At 42.7% G+C, this 24,763-nt stretch overlaps 1 protein-coding gene across 1 annotated transcript; it reads right to left on the bottom strand.

Annotated features, from left to right (window-relative positions):
* Window positions 1–6,825: 6,825 nt before the first annotated feature.
* Window positions 6,826–18,207, bottom strand: LOC122732206 (caspase-3-like). Its single transcript, XM_043972323.1, has 8 exons — window positions 17,934–18,207; window positions 16,511–16,575; window positions 15,811–15,890; window positions 12,765–12,889; window positions 11,048–11,176; window positions 10,605–10,780; window positions 7,653–7,788; window positions 6,826–7,055 (listed from the first exon to the last, which is right to left on the bottom strand). The coding sequence occupies exons 2-8, from the start codon at window positions 16,514–16,516 to the stop codon at window positions 6,826–6,828; spliced, it is 882 nt and encodes a 293-aa protein (XP_043828258.1). The 5' UTR covers window positions 16,517–16,575; window positions 17,934–18,207.
* Window positions 18,208–24,763: the final 6,556 nt, after the last annotated feature.

Raw genomic sequence — 24,763 nt, 5'->3', positions numbered from 1 at the left:
ACATAAAATAAAGCCAACTCTGAAAACCATTTGACTTGTCAGAAATGAAATTTTAGGGGTAAAAGCACTCAAAGTAACATTTTTTTATTGTAGCAGTTGTAAGACAAAAATTCTAATGTAGCACCTAGACTTTAAGGGATATAAAAGCTTTCAAAAAAGAGCCTTGAGCTACCCTTCCATTTAGGGGCAACCTTAAATTATAATTAATAACCAATATCTTAGGGAGATTCAGAGTTCTCTGCCCCCTTCCAAAATCCAGACTAAGTCTAAGTTTTCCCTTTAGGACATAACTGGTAATGAGATTGCGTTAATTCTCCTTGATATTGGTGGGACCCCACCCAACCTTGCAAGGAATTTAATCTAGGGTAGAGAAGCTCATTGTGTTCTACTCAAACTTGGGTGGATACAGATCCTTTTGTCAAGAAAGCCCAAGGCTGGGAGTGGTCTGGTATAGCTAGGGGTGGTCTGTGTAGAGATAATTTTTCTATGAGTCACTCTCACTCCATTGACCACCTACTGTTTAGAAGGGTATATAACTTTGAGTCCTGCTGCCATAATTGTCTTTGGTCTGAGAGAGATGGAAAATGACCACCCTCTTATTAATAACCTTCTGGCCTTATTAATAAAATTATTAAATATTCCAGAAACTACATTTCTCAATTTTTTATCAGTCACACCAGTAGCATGTCCACTTGGTAATCATTAGACAAGGATCTCAAATTTAGGGCACAGGGTTAAATCAGTGTTTATAGGTGGGCTACAACATATGTTATTATTGTTATTGTTGTTGTTATTATTATTATTATTATTTGGGGGGGGAGGCAATTGGGTTTAAGTGGGTTGTCCAGGGTCACACAGCTAGTAAGTGTCCAGTGTCTGAGGCCAGATTTGAACTCAGGTCCTCCTGAATCCAGGGCTGGTACTTTATCCACTGTGCCACCTACCTGCCCCCCCTTTTTTAAATAGTATTTTAATTTTTCCAACTACATGGAAAGACGATAACATTCCTTTTAAAAAAATTGAGTTCCAAATTTTCTCCTTCCCTCCTCTTCCCTCCCCTCTCCCTAAAAAAGAATTTTAAATAGCTTATATGTAATCATGTAAGACTAGAAAGAAAGAAAAGGCTGTTGAAGAAGAAACAAACCCAAATTAAAAAAAAAAACACAAAAAAGATAAAAAATGTGAACATAGTATGCTTCAATCTACATTCACACTCCATCAGTTCTTTCTCTGGATGTCGATAACATTTTCCTTCATGAGTTCTTTGGAATTGCCTTGGATCTTTGTATTGCTGAGAAGAGCCAAGTTATTCATAGTTGATCATTGCATAACATTGTTATTAACTGTATACAATGTTCTTCTGGTTCTGCCCTCTACACTTTGCATCAGTTCATGTATGTCTTTCCAGATAAAACCTATGTAATTTTTAACACCCTTATGTCACTTTCCCCAAACTGTAGAAATAAACAGGGACTTCATGACACTGAAGGGCATTTTATAGTTTCTTTGTTTTGGGAGTTGTGAAAGCTTGAGAAATTCATTACCTTGCAGCCAACCTACCAGTGTTCTCCTTCCAGTTTTCCCTTTAAATGCTCTTAGGATGATGATCCTATTTAATTAAGGAGAATGTGGCCTCTCTGAAGTTAGGTGAACCTTGGAAAGCAGTCATAGGCTGACACTGGGACTGTCCTCAAAGCCCTTCCTACAAGGTAAAACCTACCAGAACATACACTTAAGTAGACTTTTGAGAACCTAGGTTCACTTCCACATTGCAGAGAGGCATCAGTGCAGGACTCTGTGGAAGCAAACCTCCCATTGTAAATGATGTTGTGGCTATTGTGAGGTACAAGGCTGTGAGATTGTTTTTATGTTGCATCTGGCTTTGGGAAGGTTGACTGTTTTTTAATGCTTTTTCTTGATCAGAGAAGTCAGAGGGAACATCTCTCTGAGGCCAGAGATACTCTGCTTCACTTGCTTTTTCTGCTTAACCAGTTTCTTTATTGCCTTGTTCTACAATCTCACAGGTACTGGCAGAATGACTAGGGGTGTTAAGAGTATAGCAGTGCTGTAGTAACTTCATAAAATGCTTGTATGGCAGTCATAAAACATGAGTCCTGGGCTACTTCCTCAAAGAAGGAAAGGTCATCATAAAAGAGTGAAAATGGACAGCCAGGCCTATGTTGGTTGGCAACTGTGTTTTATCATGATACTCTATGGGAAACTTCCTAACTATGGGGGGGGATTCAGTGGCAAAAACCATAGGGGCATGAAAGCTTTCCTCCATTGTCAAGCCTTGGAAGTCAAATGGAGAGTGGTTGACAAAGCCCACAGTGTATCCCTGATTGCAAGAAGTGGGGGACCCATAATGTTCGTTTTGCACATGGGGCTCCTGATTTAAGATAAGCAGTGAATTTGCTGTAATGCTCTAGCCTTCATCTGATCATGAATATCCTTGAAATAAACATCTCCGTCTTTTTTTTTTTTTAGTGAAGCAATTGGGGTTAAGTGACTTGCCCAGGGTCACACAGCTAGTAAGTGTTAAGTGTCTGAGGCCGGATTTGAACTCAGGTCCTCCTGACTCCAGGGCTGGTGCTCTATCCACTGCGCCATCTAGCTGCCCCATCTCCATCTTTTTAAGTGTTCCCTTGGCCATTTCCTGGATTTCAAAATTTGGACTTGAACATTTACTGATTAGTCTGGAAGCCCAAAGTGCTGGCTCAACTCACTGTCACACCTCACTACTGCCTTACCAAACACCTTTCAATTCTGAAGAATTCTCTGCCCTAAGACCCAATATCCTGATTAGCCAAGATCACAATTTCAAGAGGGGTCCCCATCATTCTAACTTTACATCCAGCTTGACACTCTACTTTCTTCTACTTCCTCACTAATCTCCCTGCCCCCTTGTGAGCCTCCTTTGCCCCCTTCTGCTTTGTGCAGTCTTCCCCCATTTTTTATCTGTAAAATTGAAAACACAGCCTAGTAAATCGAGCACAAAGTCCTGGGAGCACAGCGCTCCTTCGAAGGCTCTTTACCTGTGTGATCTTAGACAAATCACTCAATCTCATTCAGTCTCTGTAAAACAGGGGAGTTGGACTAGGCGACCTCGCCTTTGGGGTCCCTTTCAGCTCTACATCTAGGATTCTATTTTAGGGTCTATGTTCAATAAATCCACTGAAGATTCTAGAAAGGAATGACATGTTGCTGTTGTTTTCATATGATTTTATAAATGTCTCTGAAAATGATTTATCATGCATAGATAATTTTCCATGTTAATCATGTTGTGAAAGAAGAATCAGAACAAAAGGGAAAAGCCCTAAGAAACAAAACAAAACAAAACAAAACAAAACAAAACAAAAAAAGCGAAAATAGTATGGTTCAATCTGCATTTAGATTCCACAGTTCCTTTTCTGGGTGTGCAGAGTATTTTTCATCATGAATTCTCTAGAATATTTAGCTAGGTCCTCAATGATCTTTGGAAAACTTTGACCTGGTATCCATTTGGCTTTGTTCTTTGTTATGAAGACTGTGGACTTGAAGAAGCTGTGACCAGAGCCATTCTTTCTGTGCATCCATTGGCCTGAACATCTAGTCTGTACTTCTTTTTACCTCCTTCTCATGGGGTCCATGATGTCTCCACTCAAGTAAGTATCCCAGCCCCTCACTGACTATTGTGTGCCAAACTGCTACTGATCAGGCCATTGGTTGGTTTATAAAACTACCCTATACACACAATGTTGCTTCAAGTTGTATCCCTAACATCTCTTCAATTTTTGTTGCTGTCACTTTTCAGTTTTTCAGACAGCAGGTCATTGCATGCCTTTCTGCTGGCTGTCAGCCAGGCCTTCTGATCAGTATAGGGACAGGCACCCCTCTTATGCTGGTGAACAAGCAGCATTTCAGCACCTTGGGAATGAATCCTGTTTGCCCTTGATGATTAAGTATGGCTCGTAGATAACACTGAATTCACCCACCTTTTCTCCAAAATAGAATTCTGGTTTCTAAATTTCATGTTCAAATGAGTTTTGTTTGATAGATAAAAAACCCTAGTCCCATGTCCCTTGTGTGTTCAGAAACTAAGAATGGAATTGTAATGTGTACATTAAAAAAAAGACAAAAAACTTTATCTAGAGGTCTCCCTTCTTTATTTCCAAATAAGAAATTTGCAAGTAAAAACCTACCACTGCTAGTCTCTAGACACTGATTTGTCACTTGACTAAAACTGAGTGCATACTTATAAATTCACTTTAAAAATCTGGGTCAGGATGATTGATCTCATTTTTGGAAGTTTCTTGTCTATGGAAGGAACTCCTAGAATGGAAATTCACTCCACTTATGCTGATCTTAAACTAGTCTAAAACTTAGTCTTCATTGCCTGGGGCATTGAGAAGTCTTGCCTGGGGTAACACATCTCAGACAGTGCTGCAAACCTGGTCTTCTTGACTCGGGGCAATCCTTTTACTCATTATGCCATGCCACCTTTCATAGTTAAGTAAAAATAGACTTTATTTATTTATTTATTTATTTTTAAGTGAGGCAATTGGGGTTAAGTGACTTGCCCAGGGTCACACAGCTAGTAAGTGTTAAGTATCTGAGGCTGGATTTGAACTCAGGTACTGCTGACTCCAGGGCCGGTGCTCTATCCACTGTGCCACCTAGCTGCCCATTTTTCAATCTTTATAGTATTTTTTTTCCAGTTACATGTAAAGATAGTTTTCAACATTCATTTTTATAAGATTTTGAGTTCCAAATTTTTCTCCCTCCTTCCCATCTTTTTCCCTTCCCCAAGATGGTAAAGATTCTGATATAGGTTAAATATGTGCAATCATATTAAATGTGTTTTCACATTAGTCATGTTGTGAAAGAAGAATTAGAACAAAAGGGAAAAACCTCAAGAAAGGAAAAAAAAGTGAAAATAATATGTGTATGGGACAATTGTCTCAGTTTACCCAAATAATTTGAGGAGACCACTGAGTCAAGCAGAGACAGATTTATTTCACTCTCATGAGAATGGGTGACTCCATGCAAGAGATGAGGAGCATGCTGATGAGCTCATGAGTTGGCTTTTAATGGAAGTTTGAGGGGGCAGTCCCCTCGTGCACAGAGTGAGCTTCAATCTAACATCCAATTTTGTTTCACCCAGTATGCCTGTTCAGCTTGTGATCACAGTATGGATGCATGCTCAGCTAGGTCCAAAAGCTGAGAGAAGGGGAGGGGGAAAGGGTGAAAGCACTCCACCCGTGTAAGGAGGAGGTAAGGGGGAAGAAGGGAGAGATGGTACCAGGAGCTAGAGCTTAGGAATGCAAGAAGGGAGAGGTAGTATCAGTGTGTATCTGCACTAACAGGAGACAGCTCTCCTGCTTGGCCACAGAACAAGGGCAGGGAGAGGTGTGTTTTAGCAACAGCATGGAATATGGACAGAATGGTCTAACAGTAACAGGGACTGGGAGTTGGGTACTTTCCAGACCCCAACCTCAGAGTCTGACCTGACTCAAGCGCACCATATCCCACTCAGTATGGTTCAATCTGCATTCAGATTCCACGGTTCTTTTTCTGGATGTGGAGAGCATTTTCCATCATGAGTCCTCTGGAATTGTCTTGGATCACTGTATTGCTGAGAAGAGCTATGTCTATCACAGCTGATCATCACACAATATTGCTGTTAACTGTGTACGATGTTCTCCTGGTTCTGCTCACTTCACTCAGCATCAGTCCATTTAAGTCTTTCCAGGTTTTTTGGAAATCTGCATGCTCATCATTTCTTACAGCACAATAGTATTCCATTACATTCATATACCACAACTTATTCAGCCATTCCCCAATTGAAGGGTATCTCTTTGATTTCCAATTCTTTGCCACCACAAAGGGAGCTGCTAGAAATTTTTTTGTACACATGGATCCTTTTCTCTTTTTTATGATCACTTTAGAATATAGTAGTGGTATTACTGGGTCAAAGAGTATGCAAAGCCCCATATCCCTTTGGGATAGTTCCAAATTGCTCTCCAGAATGGTTGGATCAGTTCACAACTCCACCAACAATGCATTAGTGGTCCAATTTAAAAATATACTTTAAAAAGTGTTACATTTTCTATAACCCCTTCAAAACCCATGATCAGGGGCAGCTAGGTGGTACAGTGGATAAAGAACCAATCCTGGATTCAGGAGAACCTGAATTCAAATCCAGCTTTAGACACTTGACACTTTACTAGCTGTGTGACTCTGGGCAAGTCACTTAACCCTCATTGCCCCACAAAAACAAACAAAAAACCAAAACAAAACAAAGCCCATGATCATATATCACTAGTAAGAGTTCTGTTCCCTAAATCTCTAATTACTCTTAACGTTTTGGAGATACGATAGCTTCTTCTTATAACAAATGCCATTATCCATTTTTTCTTTACAAACTCAGTATATTAATTCCTAATTAGATTCTACTTAAACTAACTGAATTTGAGGTAGCAAAGTATTGGTTCTATTAAAAGGTCCTATTCAGTGGAAAAATGGTGGTTCTCCCCCAAACCCTTCAACCCCACCCATGACCATACCAGTTAGGTTCAAGGTGTACGGTTTTAATTACCAAGGATATACAGTCCTCAGACCCATGATTCCCTGGCTTGGCATACAAAGTAAAATGCATATATATATATATGTGTGTGTGTGTGTGTGTGTGTGTGTGTGTGTGTGTGTGTATTTATATATATACATACACACATGTGTACACACACATATGTATGTATATATACACACATGTATGTATATATGTGTGTATATATACACATACGTGTATATATATATATACATGTATACATATACATATATGTTTTCTTAGGAGGAAAAAAAGAGTTCCTTAGTAAGCGTGGACACAATACATGGCACCTGCTTCTTTGTATGGGAGGGAACCTCTGAGTTCTTAGACTCAAACTCCAGGGCCACCTTCCTGTTGACTCGAGTGAGGATTTGCATAATCTCAAGCTTCTGACCATGCTCTTTCAGCACTGCACAAAGTGACTGAATAAACCAAGAGCCAGCCATCTCATCTCCCAAAGAACGGTAGCCTACAAAAAAATAAAACCCACAAAGTGTCAGAGTGACAATTGTTGAAGCTGCTGATTCCACAAATATGAAATATGATTCCAAAAATATGAAGTTACTGAGAAAACAATCCAAAAACCAAGTATGGGTTCCAGTAGGTTCCACTGGCCACAGGGAAAGATTGTTAATAGGAATATGCGATACTGGGTAGCACCAAGTATGATTCCCCCCATTTCACAAAGGGCAGTGCTGAGGTTAAATGCCTTTCCTAGGGTTACCCGGCTCTTGCATAGCAGAGCCAGAATCTTAACCTGGGGCTTCAGAGCCCCAAGCACCAGGGTTGCTATACTGTGCTACTGTAATTGTTTTACCACCAAAAGCATAATGATGAATGTGATATATGATTAAGAGCTGAGGTGAAGAGTTGTGATTATTGGACACAAAGTTAACTGGATCCCACTGGAATTAAAATAGTGACAACAGTCTTTGTAACACTATTCTCTAACCAATTGATTTATAGCCCTTCCTGTAAGCATTAACACTTAAAAAAAATCAGTCTCAGTGTGATTAAAAATCTGCATTATTTTGACAAATATCAATTTTTCATAGCTGTTTGTTACCTGGGGCTGTAGAATATGCACATAAGAAGTCTGCCTCAAGAGGTATCTTCTGGCGTGTCGTGTTCTCCTGAGTGCCACAGTCATCAGTGCCACTGTCTGGCTGAACACCACAATCCAATTCTTTGCCTCTACATGCCTAGTTAAAAGAAAAAGAAAAGAAAATATCATGTCTGAAGTCAAGTGAATTTTTGAAGATTTTCAAAATCTTTAGTATATGCCTTCTGGGCGTCACATTCTAGGTCAGAAATATTTTCTTTTTTTTTCTTTTTTTTTTTTCTTTTTAGCTCTCTCTCTGTAGCAGGGCTTCTTTGACTTTTTCCACTTGAAAACCTTTTCACCCAAGAAATTTTTACGTGACCCCAGGCATTTAGGTATACAAAATACACATACATAAACTTTTAATGTTGCCAAATTTTTTTTGACCCACACATTCATTTACAAGACCCCATATGGAGTCATGATCCACAGTTTATAAAGTTTTGCTCTATAGAACAGGCCTAGAGTGTGGCCTCAGGGGGGAACCTGTACCATCTAGTGGACCAAAAAGAATTAACGTCCTTCCCAGGTATTGGTTCAGTTTCAAGGATTCTAAGAGATAGAAATTCTTATTCATTTATCTCCTGGCCAAAAACAACAACAGCAACAAAAACAAAACATTTATTAAAAATTCACAGCCAATCATTAGGTTTTCATTTTTATTGTCACTATTTTTTTTTTTCTATCTGTGGCTCCCAGAATCAACAGCCAAGTGTTTCAGAAAACCGCTCCTGATTTTGTCTGACATCTACTAGAGACCATTTTATTTTTTTGTGGGGCAATGAGGGTTAAGTGACTTGCCCAGGGTCACACAGCTAGTTAAGTGTCAAGTGTCTGAGGCTGGATTTGAACTCAGGTCCTCCTGAATACAAGGCCAGTGCTTTATCCACTGTGCCATCTAGCTGCCCTAGAGGCCATTTTTACTTTGATTTTAAAGCAGGAAAGACATATACAACTGAATCCTATGTCTCATTATTTGAAATATATTAGCTATAAAACATGGTTATGAGTAACTGTTCATACTGTGGTCAATGGACTGGGACTGGATCCCTGATTTCACTGATAGAGGTGTTTCATTGAACAAACTCATTTGTTTTTCAAATGAAACAAAGGGGGGAATGTGGTAAAAAAATGGAACTTTTAGCTGAATCATTTGAGAGTTGAGCGCATGCTACTGAAGTGGCTTTTGAAGGATCACCCTTTTGGGGAGGAGACCACGAAGAACGGCTGTGTGCCTGATGCTGCCCGGAGAGCTGGCCAAGCACACCATGTCCGAGGGCATCAAATTCTGGGATGCTAGTTTAAAAACTGAGGGAGGAATGGAAGTGGTCTCTCTCTGGTTTTTTTAAACTTAGCCGTGGTGGCATGCATGTGTGCTGGTTCTCAGCCTGGCGGGCAGTTTGGGATTCGGTGAATTTTATAAAGGAAAATAGACTAAGCTTGGATCTAAGATTATTCATTTGTATTTATACTTTCCTATTTCCCAAATTGGTATCACCTTTTTTTGTCTAATTAATTCCCAAGCAATAAAAACTAATCCCTCACTGATTAAAGCTCAGAGGCTTCTTTTTCTTAGTGGTCTGGGAGATATATGAGGGAAAAGTTAAAAGGGGGAGTTTAATGCTCACATATCCAATTTTAAATCTCACAGAGGGAATTCCCAGGTGAGGAAACTCTCTTTACCAATGCAGATTATCACTTTAGCCTTTGAGAGATGTCTAGAGCTCTGCCAAGTGTATTGATTTGCTCAGGGTCAGAAAGCCAGTGTATATCAGGCAGCATTTAATCTCAGGGCTCCTGGTTCCCAGGCCAAATGCTCCCTCCTTAGCTATTCTATACATGAAAGAAAATCACAAATTCTAGTCTTTGTCAGTGGACCAAAATAACAATTTATCTTAATTATTGAGAACTTTTGAACAATCAGAGGTACTTTATTTTTATTATTATTATTTTGGTGAGGCAATTGGGGTTAAGTGACTTGCCCAGGGTCACACAGCTAGTAATTGTTAAGAGTCTGAGGCCAGATTTGAACTCAGGTCCTCCTGAATCCAGAGCCAGTGCTCTATCCACTGCGCCACCTAGCTGCCCGGGACTTTATTATTTTAAGAATAGAAGTGAGTATGCTATTAGCTTAGAATCACACAATCTCAGAGAAGAAAGGGACTTCACTTCACCTAATCTATGTCTGATCAGGAATATCCTCTATCACACTTCTTATAAGCCATCATTCAGCCTCCACTAGAAGATCTCTCCCAGGACATCCCAGGGCACTCCTAGACACATATATTCCTTATACTGAGAGAATATCCTCCTCTCTGAGACTGTTCCCCACCATCCCAGGTTCTGTCTTCTAGAGCCAAGCACAACAGCTCTAGTGCTTTCAGGTGACAGCCCTCAAAGACCTGAAGACAGTTATCCTGTCCCCATATCATATCCCCATCGTCTCCTCCAGTTTAAGGACACACAGCAACACACACGACTTGCATCTGAGTCCCAACAGCTGCCTGCTCACACTGCTCCAAATGTGCTCCAGCTTTTTAGAATCCTTCCAAAAACATGGCACCCAGAAACTAATACAAGATTGCAGGTGGACTCAGACCTCAGTATGTTCTATACACTGACATGTCTAAACATGGTATAGCTATTTAACATGTCTCTATGAGCTGGTTACCCATCTAAAAATCAGACAATTCAGGATCCTCTGCATTGATCATGGGCAGGGATGGCAGAAAGAAATGGCAATCAATAAACTAACAGCTGAATTTCATTTTTATTCTTACCATTCTTTGTTTAGTGACGTTTTCAAATAAAGAGTAGCAAAAATTTCCAAATTAGGGCATCCTTGAGAATGAGGAAAGCTAAAGGACTTTTGGATGATCCACAAAGTGAATAACCAGCCCCCAAATAATGTTTTACCTCAATAATAAAAATCTTTGATTTTCCTACTAGACTTCTGCACTGATCCCCTTTAAAGAAAGATGTGAATTCTTTCAGTTCAATAGATCCATCCGTCCCAAAGATTTTTCCTTCTTCACCATGACTTAGAATGATGCAAATAAAACTGCTCCTCTGGCTGTGATCTTCTTTAGAGACTTGAAATATGTTTTAAAAAAAAGCAAAAACATCCATTCAGAACTAGTTCTGCTGAAACAATAAAATGAAAGAGGTTTGGAATGGGGCCCTAAGAAGTCCTCTGGCTCACTTCTTGTTTTCAGAAAGTGAGGTACATTTCAAGATTTCCCCAGGGTTAGAATGTATTCATACAAAGCCTTGCATAATCCCACCTTCTACTGCCCTGGGTAATGGCTAATTAAGAGCATGCAACCTAACTTGTAATCATTCTATAAATTATTACTTACCATTGTACAGTAATTCTATTATTTCTTTACATGTCAGATCTTTTTTATCCCTGACTTCATATTTCAAGCTCTTGAATGCATCTCTGAGGTGTGCTGCATCAACATCTGTACCAGACCTAGATGGCATGTCTTAGAAAAGAAAGATATTGTTTAGTTGCAGTTTCATAATAAAATACTGTTTTGAAAGCAAATTGAGGAAAGGTGGTGATGATGATAGTTAGCATTTATTAAGTGTCAATTATGTGCCAAACATTATGCTAAACATTTTTCAAATGTTATCTCATTTAATCCTTAGAATAACCCTGGGAGGTAGGTGTCATTATTATCACCAAACTAGTGAATGTCTTTTTTTTTTTTTTTTGGTGAGGCAATTGGGGTTAAATGACTTGTCCAGGGTCACACAGCTAGTAAGTGTTAAGAGTCTGAGGCTGGATTTGAAATCAGGTCCTCCTGACTCCAGGGCCAGTGCTCTATCCACTGCGCCATCTAGGTGCCCCGTGAATGTTTTAACCTGAATTTGAATTTAGACCTTCCAGACTCCAGTCACAGTGCTCAACAATTTGGCCATGTAGCTGTAGAGCTATTGCCCAATTGACATACTGTTAAAGGATAAGAAGAGGCAGTTCTCACAGGAAGAAATTCAAGCTAGCCATATGAAAAAATGTTCCAAAGTATTAATGATTAAAAAATGCAAATTCAAAGAACCCTAAATTGTCATCTCACACCCAACTGATTAGCAACATTGACAAAACGATAAATATTGGTATATCTATGGGAAAACAGATACATCAATGCACTATTGGTATAGCTATGAACCAGTTCCAATGTTGCAATTTGGAATTTCTAGCCAGTGTGGAAAGCAATTGGGAACTAAACCCCAAAAGTTACTTAATTGTATATATTCTTTGACCCAGTATTTCTTTTGCATTGCCCATACCTAGCACCTTGGACCAGTGCTATGGACAGAAAAGGTGCCCAAATTCTTTAATAGAAAGACTAGCTTTGTTCTAAACCACATGACTTTATTCTTCACATCATTAAGTTAACTCCCCTCAGCTGATATTTTCATTGCTCACTATTTTTTCTTTTTTAGCAATGACAATATGCTGATCTTAATCTGAAACCCTGGGAGAGCACCAGCATTGTGGAAGGGTAAGAACACTGAGGCCCATTTCTGCTATTCCCTAGCTGTGCAACATTGGCCAAGTCAATCACCTAACCTCTCTGTGCCTCACCTTCCACCTCTGTAGAGCAGAGCTGCTGGATTAGACTTCCAAATAAAAGATTATATGTGGCTAGTCTCAGCCATTTTAAAATCTTGGTTAAATAATGCAGTGGTACTATTTGGTGACCCCCACCAAAAGAGAAACCCAGATGAACCTGTAACCTTGTTCACCTTCGAAACTGTTCCTTAACAGTGTGTTTTAGCAAAGGAAAGGTCAGTGTCTACAAATGAGGTGATTCAACTAGATGATGTCTGAGCTCCTTTCTAGTTCTCCATGATGCTTCTCAGTAAAGGCTGCAAGGAAACCCTAAGCAACCTAAATTCTGGGCCTAAAATCTTTTAAAGAGGTGATCAGGCTTGTACTTTAGCCACTAGCATTAGAGGTACTGCCCATTCCCTAATGCACAAGTCATTGCACGTGTTTGACAACAATAACTTATCCACTGTCACTGATGGAATGTGGGGAAAACAAAAAAATGTTATGATACATACCAGTGTTTGGGTGAAAGTTCTCATTATTGATTATTACACATAACCCCATTTCTGGATAGTCCATTTTATAGAGGTAGTCTATAGATAGTCCAGATTCTGCCGACTTGCTATTATGGAGGATGTTTCTGTTTGGAAATGAAATGATATGTTCTATAGCTACAAGTCCACAAGTTAGTTACTCTTGGTACTCAGAAAATATCCATAATCAACCAAGTACATTTTGTCTGGCTTTAGGAAATTTTAAATTAATTGGATTTAATTTATCAATAAAACATTCAAGCAGAATCAACTAACTCATTCAGATCAGTCTGGTGCAGTCTTGGTAAAAATTATTTGCAAAACCCACAGGAAACCTGGATAATGTGTAAATAACACTGAGTCTCCAATAAAAAGTTCTATTTACACTATTAAGCTCAATTAATTGGGCTGATACTTAATGATGGAAGAATTATTATGACTACAGTAACTCATTAATATGGAAAAATCTGTATTATATAGGACAGAATATTATAAAAGTAGCACACAGTTAGGAAAATAAGGGCTTTAGACAGGAAGGATATGATATCAAGTCATCACAAATATTAAAATTCATGCACTGATTCAGAAAAGAGCCCTTTAGGTGGTCAGGCAAAGCAAGGAAAGATTTACTAATGAAGACAAAATCACAGATCTAAGAAGAGAAGTACAGCAGTATGGGAATATCCAGTGGTCATTGGATCTCAATAGTGTCTGAGGTCAAGACTCTCACTAAAATTCAGTCTCTTCTTACCTCTACTGGCAGTTTTCCTGCTACCTGCAAATACCTTCTATGACTCCCCATCTCCAAAAGATAATCCTTCCTTGATCAGTCTATCCCTGCTGTTGATCAGCCTACACATCTCCTCCCATTCATGGCTAAACTCCCAGAGAAGACTGTCTACAATCTGTGCCTCCACTGCCCTTCTGCAATCTCTTCTTACTCTCAATTCTAGCTTCCAGCTTCATCATTCAACTGGATCAGCTCTCTCCAACCTAGTAGTAAAACTGTTAATGGCTAAATCTAATGACCTTTTAAAAATCTTCATCCTTCTTCACCACTCTGAATCCTTCAGCATCATTGGTTATCCTCTTCCCTAGGTTTTCAGGGCACTGCTCTCTTCTGGTTCTCCGCCTTCTTATCTGGTGTCCCTTAAGTGTCTTTGCCTGAATTTTCATGCAGGCTTCTTTTGCTAAGGAACTGGGAATTCCCCCAAACTGCGTCATGGGCCCTCTTCTCTTCCCTCTCTATACTATTTTGTTTTGTGATCTCCTAAGCGGTTGTTTCTCCTTCTTTCTCAAAGAGGGCCATGGTTTATGAGGAAGAGCTGTGCAAAGTCACCAGCCTCACTCTCTCCTCCAGAGCTATCTTCATACCATGGCAAGATAAACATCAGGATGACTGGAGATGGCCCCAGATGTTTGAAGCAATCAGGCTGAAAGTCTTACCGAGGGTCACACAGCTAATAAGTGTCTGAGGCCAGATTTGAACTCCTGACCTCCTGACTCCAGGGCCAGTGCTCTATCTACTATACCTAATCTCCTAAACTCTGGTGGTGATTTCCTTTTTTTTTTTTTTTTTTGCAGGGCAATGAGGGTTAAGTGACTTACCCAGGGTCACACAGCTGGTAAGTGAGGCTGGATTTGAACTCAGGTTCTCCTGAATCCAGGGCTGGTGCTTTATCCACTGTGCCACCTAGCTGTCCCCCGGTGGTGATTTCAATGATGATTCCTATGCAAATGATTTCCAGACCTACCTATCCAGCTCTCACCTCTCTCCTGACCTCCACTTTTGTATCTTTAACTGCCTCTTGCACATCTTTACCTCATGACACCATAAACTCAACATGTCCCAAACTCAGCTCAATAGCTACCCCACCCCCAAACCTCATCTCTTCATTCCAACTTTGTCACATCTCACATATAAGTCACCTCCCCTCCTCTGACAACCAACCAGGTACAAGCCCTCACAATCACCTCCCACCTGCATTACTGAAATAGCCTGCTGGTTGATCTGACCATAAGTCTTCCCCATTTCAGTCTATCCTCCACTCAGCTGTCAGTGAGCTTCCTAAAGCACAGTCCTGGCCATGGTACATCCCTCTGACCCCCTTCAACAGACTTTAGTGGCTTATTATTACCTCTAAGATCAAACAGACAATTTCCCATTTGCCTTTTAGAGTCTTCATACACTGGTCCCTTCCTACCTTTCCAGTCTAATGCTACAACCCATTGACACTGGCCTCCTAGCTGTTCCTCACACCAGACACTCTTATCTCTCAACTGCTTTATTTTTAAACTGGGGCTCCCTATCTTAACTGGGCTGGAAGGGTCCACTCCTCCTTAGCTGAGTCATCAAAAAGGTTACCATTATTCAGTATCTTGTGTTAGTAGGTAAGAAGGTACAATGCTACATAAAAACTAGTCCCAGGGGCAGCTAGATGGCGCAGTGGATAGAGCACCGGCCCTGGAGTCAGGAGTACCTGAGTTCAAATCCGGCCTCAGACACTTAACACATACTAGCTCTGTGACCCTGGGCAAGTCACTTAACCCCAATTGCCTCACTAAACAAAACAAAACAAAAAAACTAGTCCCAGATTTAGACCTGGAAGTGACCTTATAGGCCACTGAGTCCAGCTCCCTTGTTTTACAGAGACAGAAGTTGAAGCCCATAGAAGTGACAAACTTAGGTTCATAGAGCTAGTAAGTGGGTATCTTTTTAGATTAGAAAGAGGGGTTTAACTTTGTACACGTTGAGCTTGAGGTTTCAGAGGGATCACCAGCAGGCAGGTGGAAAACCACAGGATTAGAACATTGGAAGGGGCTGAGGCTGGAGGTGTCTGTTAGAGAATCACTTTTATGTTGAATTGAAGTCATGACAATAGAGCTGTCAAGGAAAGAGTGAAGAGCCTGAGGTAGCACAGTGACTTTTCCTTGCATCTCTTGTGGAAATTTAAAAACTTATCATACTATGTTTAATATTAATTATTTATTTTTCAGGAAGATCCTGAATTTTTATGCAAATACTTACACTCCTGAACTTTCTGTGGATTTTGAATCTAATGGAATTTCAGCACTTGCCATGGTGCTTCTATTGCTGATGAGAATACACTAAAGAAAACAAAAATTAATCAAAAGTACTCATAAAAACATCTGATTTCTTGAGTCTATTAAGACTTTAAATAAGTAGTCTTCTAACAATATATCCTTTATTTTTCCCAACCCAACCGATCATCTTGTGTGTCACAGAAGTCAAGAATGTATCCATTCAGGGAGCCAACACTTTATCTAGTATAAAGGCAATAGAAAATTATTGTTTGTTTGTTTTCTTTCAGACAATCAAATTGTGGGGAAGCAGGAAAGGGAGTCAACAGCTTGGGTGAATTGAAAGATATCTTCAAAATATCTTTTCAGAAACAAAAGAATTGTCAGTATCATATTGCAGAAACTCAGTTTGTATTTATATATACTTCCTAATAATGTAGAAACCATAAGGAAACACCTGTGAAAAATAAAGTTCACCTCACTGACGTTCCTTTATAGAGAGGAAGCCATGAGGTAGGGACCTGAGAAGCAACTCCCGAAGCATCCTGTGTTTTAGGCAATATTAGCAGCACTTGGTGTAAAGAGATTGCAATTGTGGTCCATACACTGGCAGTGGGACCATGGACTCTTTATTTACCCTTAGCTTCTCAGGACCCCAGAAAACTAAAAGGGGAGAAGGTGCCAACCTGCATCAGTAGAGGGGTCTTCCTCACCAGGACATACCCTTTATCAGCTAAATCACAGCTGGGACCTGAAAAAAGTCCTCAAATTAAACCCCTTATCTCTTTATTAGTATTTTCAAGGAACAAGCAGCTCTAAACATGTTTCTTTTTTAATGCTACTTTTTTGTTTTTGCTGCCTTGATAAAGGTCATTGATTAATATAATGGATTTATAACCTATCCATACTTATGTCATAGGGTGCAGAGCACCCCAAAAGTTCTCTGGGGCACACCAAGGAATCTTCTCCTTGAGAAACTAAACCAGAGGACAGATAATGCCTAGAGGAACCAAATCGGACTGAGCTAGCTTGGGATTCCTACCCTTCATTCTGGTCTCCCTTATCCTGGGGAGATAAATTTGGGTGTGGCTTCCGCCTTTGTGTTCTGAAGAGGGATCTGTAGCCACCCCTCACCCAATTCCTTTAGTCACTACCAGTGGGGGATGGTCCTCCACTGCTCACCCAATTCCCCCAGCTACCACCAGTGGGGGATGGTCCTCTCTCACTAAAGGAACTTTTCATGGGCAGATGGGCCACCCCCATCAGTCCTCTATAAAAGTACCTTCCGGTCTCCTGTTCGAGGAGATTTGGTACCTCTGAGCCATGTGCTTTATGCCAAATCTTCCCATGAAAAGTCCAAGGATTTCTTTCATGGTTTCCCTCCCCCCACCCTTCCCTTCCCTTGCTCCTAAATAAACTATCACCTTATTCTAACTACGTTTTGTGTGCAAGAGGGTGTAATTCTTTAAAGAGGAATTCCCAAGAACCCCAACCCCAAACCGTACCCCATTTTCCCACCATATCACTTAGATGTAAACTTTCCCTGAAAAGTATAGATATCCTTTACTTGATTTTACTAGTATTTTTCCACAGGATAATCAGCACCTTAGACAAAAGAGCCCTGGTGAGTAATATACTAAGCATTACCTCACCTATACTCAAGGGAATGATGATTTTGTTTGGGCCCAAAGTTCCCCAGAAGTTCTCTGGGGCACATTGAGGAATCTTCTCCTTGAGAAACTAAACCTCTCTAGGTAGAGAGAGATAAGTAGAACCAAAGGACTGAGCTAGCTTCGGGATCTCCACCTTTCATTCTGGTCTCCCTTACCCCTGGGGAGATAAATTTGGGTGTGGCTGCGGGCTTTGTGTCCTGAAGAGAACAGGAGGAGCCTGACTCCTTCCCCCATTGCAGGGAGGCTTAGGGACCGTCATGAGCCGCCGCTAAGTCAAACCTCCCAGGCCTTTCCCTTGAGAGAGGGCCCTAACGGCCGGCCACAATACTGGCCCTTCACTGCTTCCGACCTTTACAACTGGAAGCAACATAACCCTTCCTTCTCTAAGGATCCCGCTGTCCTAACTAACCTAATTGAGTCCATTTTAGTCACTCACCAGCCCACCTGGGATGACTGTCAGCAGCTTTTGCAGACCCTGTTGACCTCGGAAGAGAAGCAGAGAGTCCTCCTGGAAGCCCGGAAGAATGTACCGGGCAAAGATGGGCGACCAACCCAATTGCCCAATGAGATAGAGGAGGCTTTTCCCTTGACTCGACCCCACTGGGATTTCAACACACCAGGAGGTAGGGAGCACCTACGTCTCTACCGCCAGTTGCTTATAGCGGGTCTCCGCGGGGCTTCAAAACGCCCCACTAATTTGGCACAGGTCAAGCAAGTGATACAGGGAGACGCCTTCTGCCTTTTTAGAAATGCAGGAGACACAGGATGAGAGAGATAACAGGCGTAGTAGAGAGCAGGATGAGAGAGACAGGAAACGGAATCGGGAATTACAGACCCCAAAGTTCAGGGCAAGTAGAACGTATGAATAGAACAATCAAGGAGACTTTAACTAAATTAACGCTTGTAACTGGCTCTAGAGACTGGGTCCTCCTCCTGCCCCTGACCCTATATCGGGCCAGGAATACCCCCGGGCCCCTAGGCTTAACTCCCTTTGAAATACTTTATGGGGCGCCACCCCCTGTCGTAAACTTTCTTGATTCTGATATCTCCTCCCACGTGAAACCAGCCTCTTCAGGCCTGGACGACCCAGCAAGACCTGACCCCAAAGAATGGAAAGTCCAACGCACTCCGAACCCGCTAAAAATAAGACTTGTATCCTCTTCCTAATATTAGTGCTGTTAGGGGCCGGGGAGGGTTCCCCCCACCAGATAAGGCAACTTAAGTGGCAGGTGTTATCCCAAACCGGGGAAGTTGTCTGGGAAGTGGGCGGAACCCATGCCGTTGGCACTTGGTGGCCCGTCCTCACCCCAGACTTCTGCCAGCTAGCAGCAGGATTGGACACCTGGGACATACCGGGGGTTGATCTAGCCCGGCTGAACACCAGCCTTCATGGCACCCGGCCGCAACAGATGACCGCCCCCGGATGCAGTAGCCCCACTGCTAGGTGCCGCCTAGGGCAGCAAGACTTTTACGTTTGCCCTAAAGATGGTAGGAACCGAGGCCTGGCAGAGCAATGCGGGGGCTACAACGAGTACTTCTGTGCCGCATGGGGCTGTGAGACCACCGGAGATGCTTACTGGGAACCCTCCTCCTCCTGGGACTTAATTGTTGTTAAAAGGAGCTACAAGCGGCCTGATGCCGAAGCTAACGCCTGCTATCAACCTCCGGGAAATACCCCCTTTACTCCCGGGTTATCCCTACCACTTAAGATTTCCTTTACTGACCATGGGAAAAAGAAAACTCCTGATCAATGGATCTCGGGCCTAACCTGGGGGCTCCGCTGGTATTCACCGGGGAAAGATAGAGGGGTCATTTTCAAGCTCGGATAAGCGATCTTCCCCCTCTCCCAGTCGGCCCTAACCCAGTGCTCTCTAACCAGAGGGACCCTAGCCGCCCCCAGCCGAGGCCCCCGGTGCTCTCCAACCAGAGGGACCCTAGCCCCCCTTATTATGAGGGCCTTGCCCTCTCTACCAACTTCACTAACTCCACCACTCCTAGTGCTGCCTGCCTCACCCAGGGTCACGATTTAACTCTTTCACAGGTCTCAGGATCGGGGCTTTGCATAGGTAACCCCCCCTCAGCACATCCGGGACTGTGTGCTAGTACAGCTGTGGCCCTGAATAACCTACCACTCAGATGAGCTGGTCCTAAAGAAGTGGCCTCCACCGGGTCGCCCGGGGACCTGTCTCCCTAATCACTCTGGCCATGCTGCTGGGGGTGGGGGGCATTGCAGCTGGGGCAGGTACTGGAGCAACGGCTCTCGTTAGAACAGACCAGTTTCTACTCCTGCATAATGCCATGAACGAGGACCTCAGGGCATTAGAGCAATCAGTGAGAGCCTTGAAAGAGTCCTTGACCTCGTTGTCGGAGGTAGTGCTGCAAAACAGGAGGGGGCTAGACTTGTTGTTTTTGAAGGAAGGTGGGCTATGCGCAGCTCTGAGGGAGGAATGCTGCTTCTACGCTGATCGGACGGGGGTGGTCACTGAAACATTGGACAGACTTAAGGAGAGGCTAGATAAACGTAAGAGGGACCTTGAATCGCAGCAGTCGTGGTATGAGGGTGTCTGGAAGCGATCCCCGTGGTTCACCACTCTTGTCTCATCCTTGGCCAGACCCCTTATACTTCTTTTCCTGATCTTAACCTTTGGACCCTGCATCATTAATAGGCTGACCCAATTCGTGAAAGATAGGATTTCTGTGGTTCAGGCTCTAGTGCTAGCACAACAATATCACGCCTTAAAGCAGCAAGAGGAATAACCTACAAAGTAAATGATTTTACTTTAGCCAAAAGAAAATGGGGGAGTGAAAAGACCCTTTTCCCCCGGCCCGCTCCCCAGTGGAAAAATACAGAGTACAAGAGATACTGATAAATAGGGTCACGAGGCTTGCCCGGTGTCAGGACTGAAGCCCACACCCAAACAGATGGCCTCACTTGATGAAGCCCACAACAAAACGGATGGCTTCATTTGGACGAGCCAATGAAAATCCTGTAACTATGCTTCTGCTTCTGTACGCGCTTCTGCCTCACCAACCCCATAAAAAGGAATCACACAGGAACCCCGGCGCGCCAGTTCCCCAAGCGGCCTGGTCGCCCGCAGGTACCTGTGTTCAATAAACCTCGTGTTGTTTGCATCAGATTGGTGGTCTCGGCTCGGTCTTTGGGTCCCGGGGTCTCTCCTGAAGGAAGGGTCCAATCAGGATCTTTCAATTCTAACTATTTTTGTGTGCAAGAGGGTATAATTCTTTAAAGAGGAAATCCTAAGAACCCAAACCCCATACCCCATTTCTCCCCATTACAGAAATAATATGATAGACTAAGGCAATTGATAATTCAAGGGATTAAAGAAGCAGTTCCCCAGAATCAAAATTTGAATAAAGCTTTAGAAATGTAATGGGGGAAATGGGGTACAGGTTTGGGTTAGGGGTAGGGATTCTTGGGAATTCCTCTTTAAAGAATTACACCCTCTTGGAGCAGCTAGGTGGCACAGTGGATAGAGCACCAGCCCTGGAATCAGGAGGACCTGAGTTCAAATCCGGCCTCAGACACTTGACACTTACTAGCTGTGTGACCCTGGGCAAGTCACTTAACCCCAATTGCCTCACTAAAAAACAAACAAACAAATAATTACATCCTCTTGCACACAAAAGTAGTTAGAATAACGTGGTAGTTTATTTAGGGGGAAGGGAAGGGAATGGAAGGGGGGAAGGGAAACCATGAAAGAAATCCTTGGACTTCTCATAGGGAGATAGGCACAAATCACGCGGCTCAGAGGTACCAATCTCCTCGAGCAGGAGAATGGCAAGTACTTTTATAGAGGACTGATGGGGGGAGGGGTGACCATTTGACTGTGGAAAGTTCCTTTAGTGAGGGAGGACCATCCCCCACTGGCAGTGACTGGAGGAATTGGGTGAGGGGTGGCTACAGATCACTCTTCAAGACACAAAGGCCACAGCCACACCCAAATTTATTGGGGGGGGGGGGGTAAGGGAGACCAGAATGGAGGGTGGAGATCGAAGCTAGCTCAGTCCGATTTGGTTCCATTTTTCTCTCTAGGCGTATCTGTCCTCTGGTTTAGTCTCTCAAGGACAAGATTCCTCGGTGTGCCCCAGAGAACTTCTGGGGTGCTCTGCACCCCATGACAGAAATATTCCAGGGAAAAGATGAAACTCCAACAGAATTTCCGAATAGACTTAAAGAATGTATGAGAAAATATTCTAGTTTGGATTTGAATAATGATATGACAAAAGGGATGCCGAAAATGCAGTTTGTTACTAAATCCCGGCCAGATATAAATAAAAAGTTTTTTTAAATTAAAGGGTGATGGGCAGCTAGGTGGCGCAGTGGATAGAACACCAGCCCTGGATTCAGGAGGACCTGAGTTCAAATCTGCCCACAGACACTTAACACTTACTAGCTGTGTGACCCTGGGCAAGTCACTTAACCCCAATTGCCTCACAAAAAAAAAAAATTAAAGGGTGATGTGAGGAATTGGGGGATGGGTTGACTCCTCTCAGTAAGAATCAATTCAAAAGCTAATTGAATCATCTGGGAGAGTGTATCCCCAGGTGAGGGTTAGTCTGGGAAAGTGTATTCAGATTGTGTATTCAGATTGAGAGATTGGGGGGGGGGGGGAGTTGATAGAGAGATTTTTCCCTTAGGAAAAGTCTGGCAGAGGGGTGGGAATTCTTCGTCCTGATTAGCCACTTCGTGCATGTAGATTGTAACCCTTGAAAAAGGGAGGGGCCGGGGCACCCACTAGCTGCACACTAGGGTGCCTCCTTCTCGTGAGAAGGAAATAAAGAGCCTTTGTCACTTCAAAAAAAAAAAAAAGAAAAAGAAAAGAAAAAGGGAGGGGCCATTTCTCATGAGGGATGAGAGGAGATGAAAACCGGTCTGCAAGCCTCCATTTTTGGTCACCCACCAGCTGGACACAGTGTGGCCCGTTCTCGAGAGAATGTTGTCATGGGGCGCAGAGCACCCCAGAATTTCTCTGGGGCACACCGAGGAATCTTCTCCTTGAGAAACTAAACCAGAGGACAGATAATGCCTAGAGGAACCAAATCGGACTGAGCTAGCTTGGGATTCCTACCCTTCATTCTGGTCTCCCTTATCCTGGGGAGATAAATTTGGGTGTGGCTTCCGCCTTTGTGTTCTGAAGAGGGATCTGTAGCCACCCCTCACCCAATTCCTTTAGTCACTACCAGTGGGGGATGGTCCTCCACTGCTCACCCAATTCCCCCAGCTACCACCAGTGGGGGATGGTCCTCTCTCACTAAAGGAACTTTTCATGGGCAGATGGGCCACCCCCATCAGTCCTCTATAAAAGTACCTTCCGGTCTCCTGTTCGAGGAGATTTGGTACCTCTGAGCCATGTGCTTTATGCCAAATCTCCCCATGAAAAGTCCAAGGATTTCTTTCATGGTTTCCCTCCCCCCACCCTTCCCTTCCCTTGCTCCTAAATAAACTATCACCTTGTTCTAACTACGTTTTGTGTGCAAGAGGGTGTAATTCTTTAAAGAGGAATTCCCAAGAACCCCAACCCCAACCCGTACCCCATTTCCCACCATAACACGAGGATACCAATAACAACAGAAGATATATTGTGAAGTGCAGGTCTGACCATGTCACCCCACTACTCAATAACCTCCAGTGGCTCCCTGTTACCTTTGGGATCAAATGTAAAATCCTCTGTCTTTTTTTTTTTTTTTTTGCGGGGCAATAGGGGTTAAGTGACTTGCCCAGGATCACACAGCTAGTGTCAGGTGTCTGAGGCTGGATTTGAACTCAAGTACTCCTGAATCCAGGGCTGGTGCTTTATCCACTGTACCACCTAGCCCCCCCAAATCCTCTGTCTTTTAATACTTTTCATAGCCTGCCGTTTCCAGTCTTCCTTCACCTTGAATGTTCCCCTCATCCCACAGTGTACTTTGCTGTTTAGTGACACCAGACGCCTTGTCGTTCCTCAATCAAGACTCTCCCTAACTCTGGGCATTTTCACTGGCTCTATGTCCTCTATGCCCTGTATGGCTGGCATGTTCTCCCTCCTCATCTCCATTCCTGGCTTCCTTCAATACCCAGCTAAAACCCCACTTTCTACAGAAAGCATTTCCAATCCCTTTTAATGCTAGAGCCTGCTCTGGACTATTGCAAATTTATCCTCTATATAGCTGTTTGTATGTTCTGTCCTGCATAGACTGTCTTTTACCGTTTTTGTAACCCCAGCATTTAGTACAGTACCTAGCACATAGTAAGTAGGTGCTTAATAAATTTATTGACTGACTCCTTAGATGCAAGATATAAAGGTGATAATTTTTACTACCCAAGTTAAGAGGACAAACAAAGCATCATTTTTTTTTAAGTTTTATTCATGTGTTTTGTTTTTACATTACATTTACAAATTATCCCTGCCAAGTAAGAAGTCTCTTGTAACAAAGTGAAATAAATGACAATAATTAACAATATTGTGACCTCGACTGAAAGTGTAGTTCCACATCTGCAGCAACTTCTGTTTTAGTTTAAAATTTGTAAATACTTTTTACCTTTTAAAAATTAACAGAGAAAAAAATTAACAGAAATCTGAGCAGCTAGCTGGCACAGTGGATAGAGCACCGGCCCTGGATTCAGAAGGACCTGAGTTCAAATCCGGCCTCAGACACTTGACACTTACTAGCTGTGTGACCCTGGGCAAGTCACTGCCCCACCAAAAAAAAAAATTAACAGAAATCTATCTTGGGCTCTTTTTTCCTCTCTATACATGCTGTCACTTTGTGACATCACTAGCTCCTGTGGAGTCAATGATCTTTATGCAGATGACTGTGTTATGGGCCCAAAGCATCCCAGAAGTTTTCTAGGGTACATCAAAGAACCTTCTGCTTGAGAAATTAAACCAAAGGACAGACACACCTAAAGAGATAAGTGGAACCAGATCAGACAGAGCTAGCTCCAGGACCCCCACCCTTCATTCCAGTCTCCCTCATCCCTGGGGAGATAAATTCGGGTGTGGCTGCTGACTTTGTGTCTGGAGGAGAGAGATGGCTTGGGATCTGCAGCCACCCCTTACCCAACTCCTCCAGCCACCACCAGTGGGGGATGGTCCTCCCTCACTAAGGGAAATTTCCGCAGTCAGATGATCACCCCCATCAGTCCTCTATAAAAGTATCTGCCTGTCTCCTGCTCGAGATTGGTATCACACAGCCACACTCTGTGCCATTCCTTTCTCCCCATAAGAAGAAGTCCAAGGATTTCTCTCTTGGTTTCCCTTCCCC

This window comes from Dromiciops gliroides, chromosome 6, assembly GCF_019393635.1.
Source record: "Dromiciops gliroides isolate mDroGli1 chromosome 6, mDroGli1.pri, whole genome shotgun sequence".
NCBI classification, from domain to species: domain Eukaryota; kingdom Metazoa; phylum Chordata; class Mammalia; order Microbiotheria; family Microbiotheriidae; genus Dromiciops; species Dromiciops gliroides.
This window is presented reverse-complemented; position numbering and strand designations above follow the sequence as displayed.

Coding starts and splice junctions, on each gene's coding strand:
- LOC122732206 (XM_043972323.1), bottom strand. Junction 11,177..12,764: donor GAACTTTCACCCAAACACTG/GTATGTATCATA, acceptor TTCTTTTCTAAG/ACATGCCATCTAGGTCTGGT. Junction 10,781..11,047: donor AATAGAATTACTGTACAATG/GTAAGTAATAAT, acceptor ACATATTTCAAG/TCTCTAAAGAAGATCACAGC.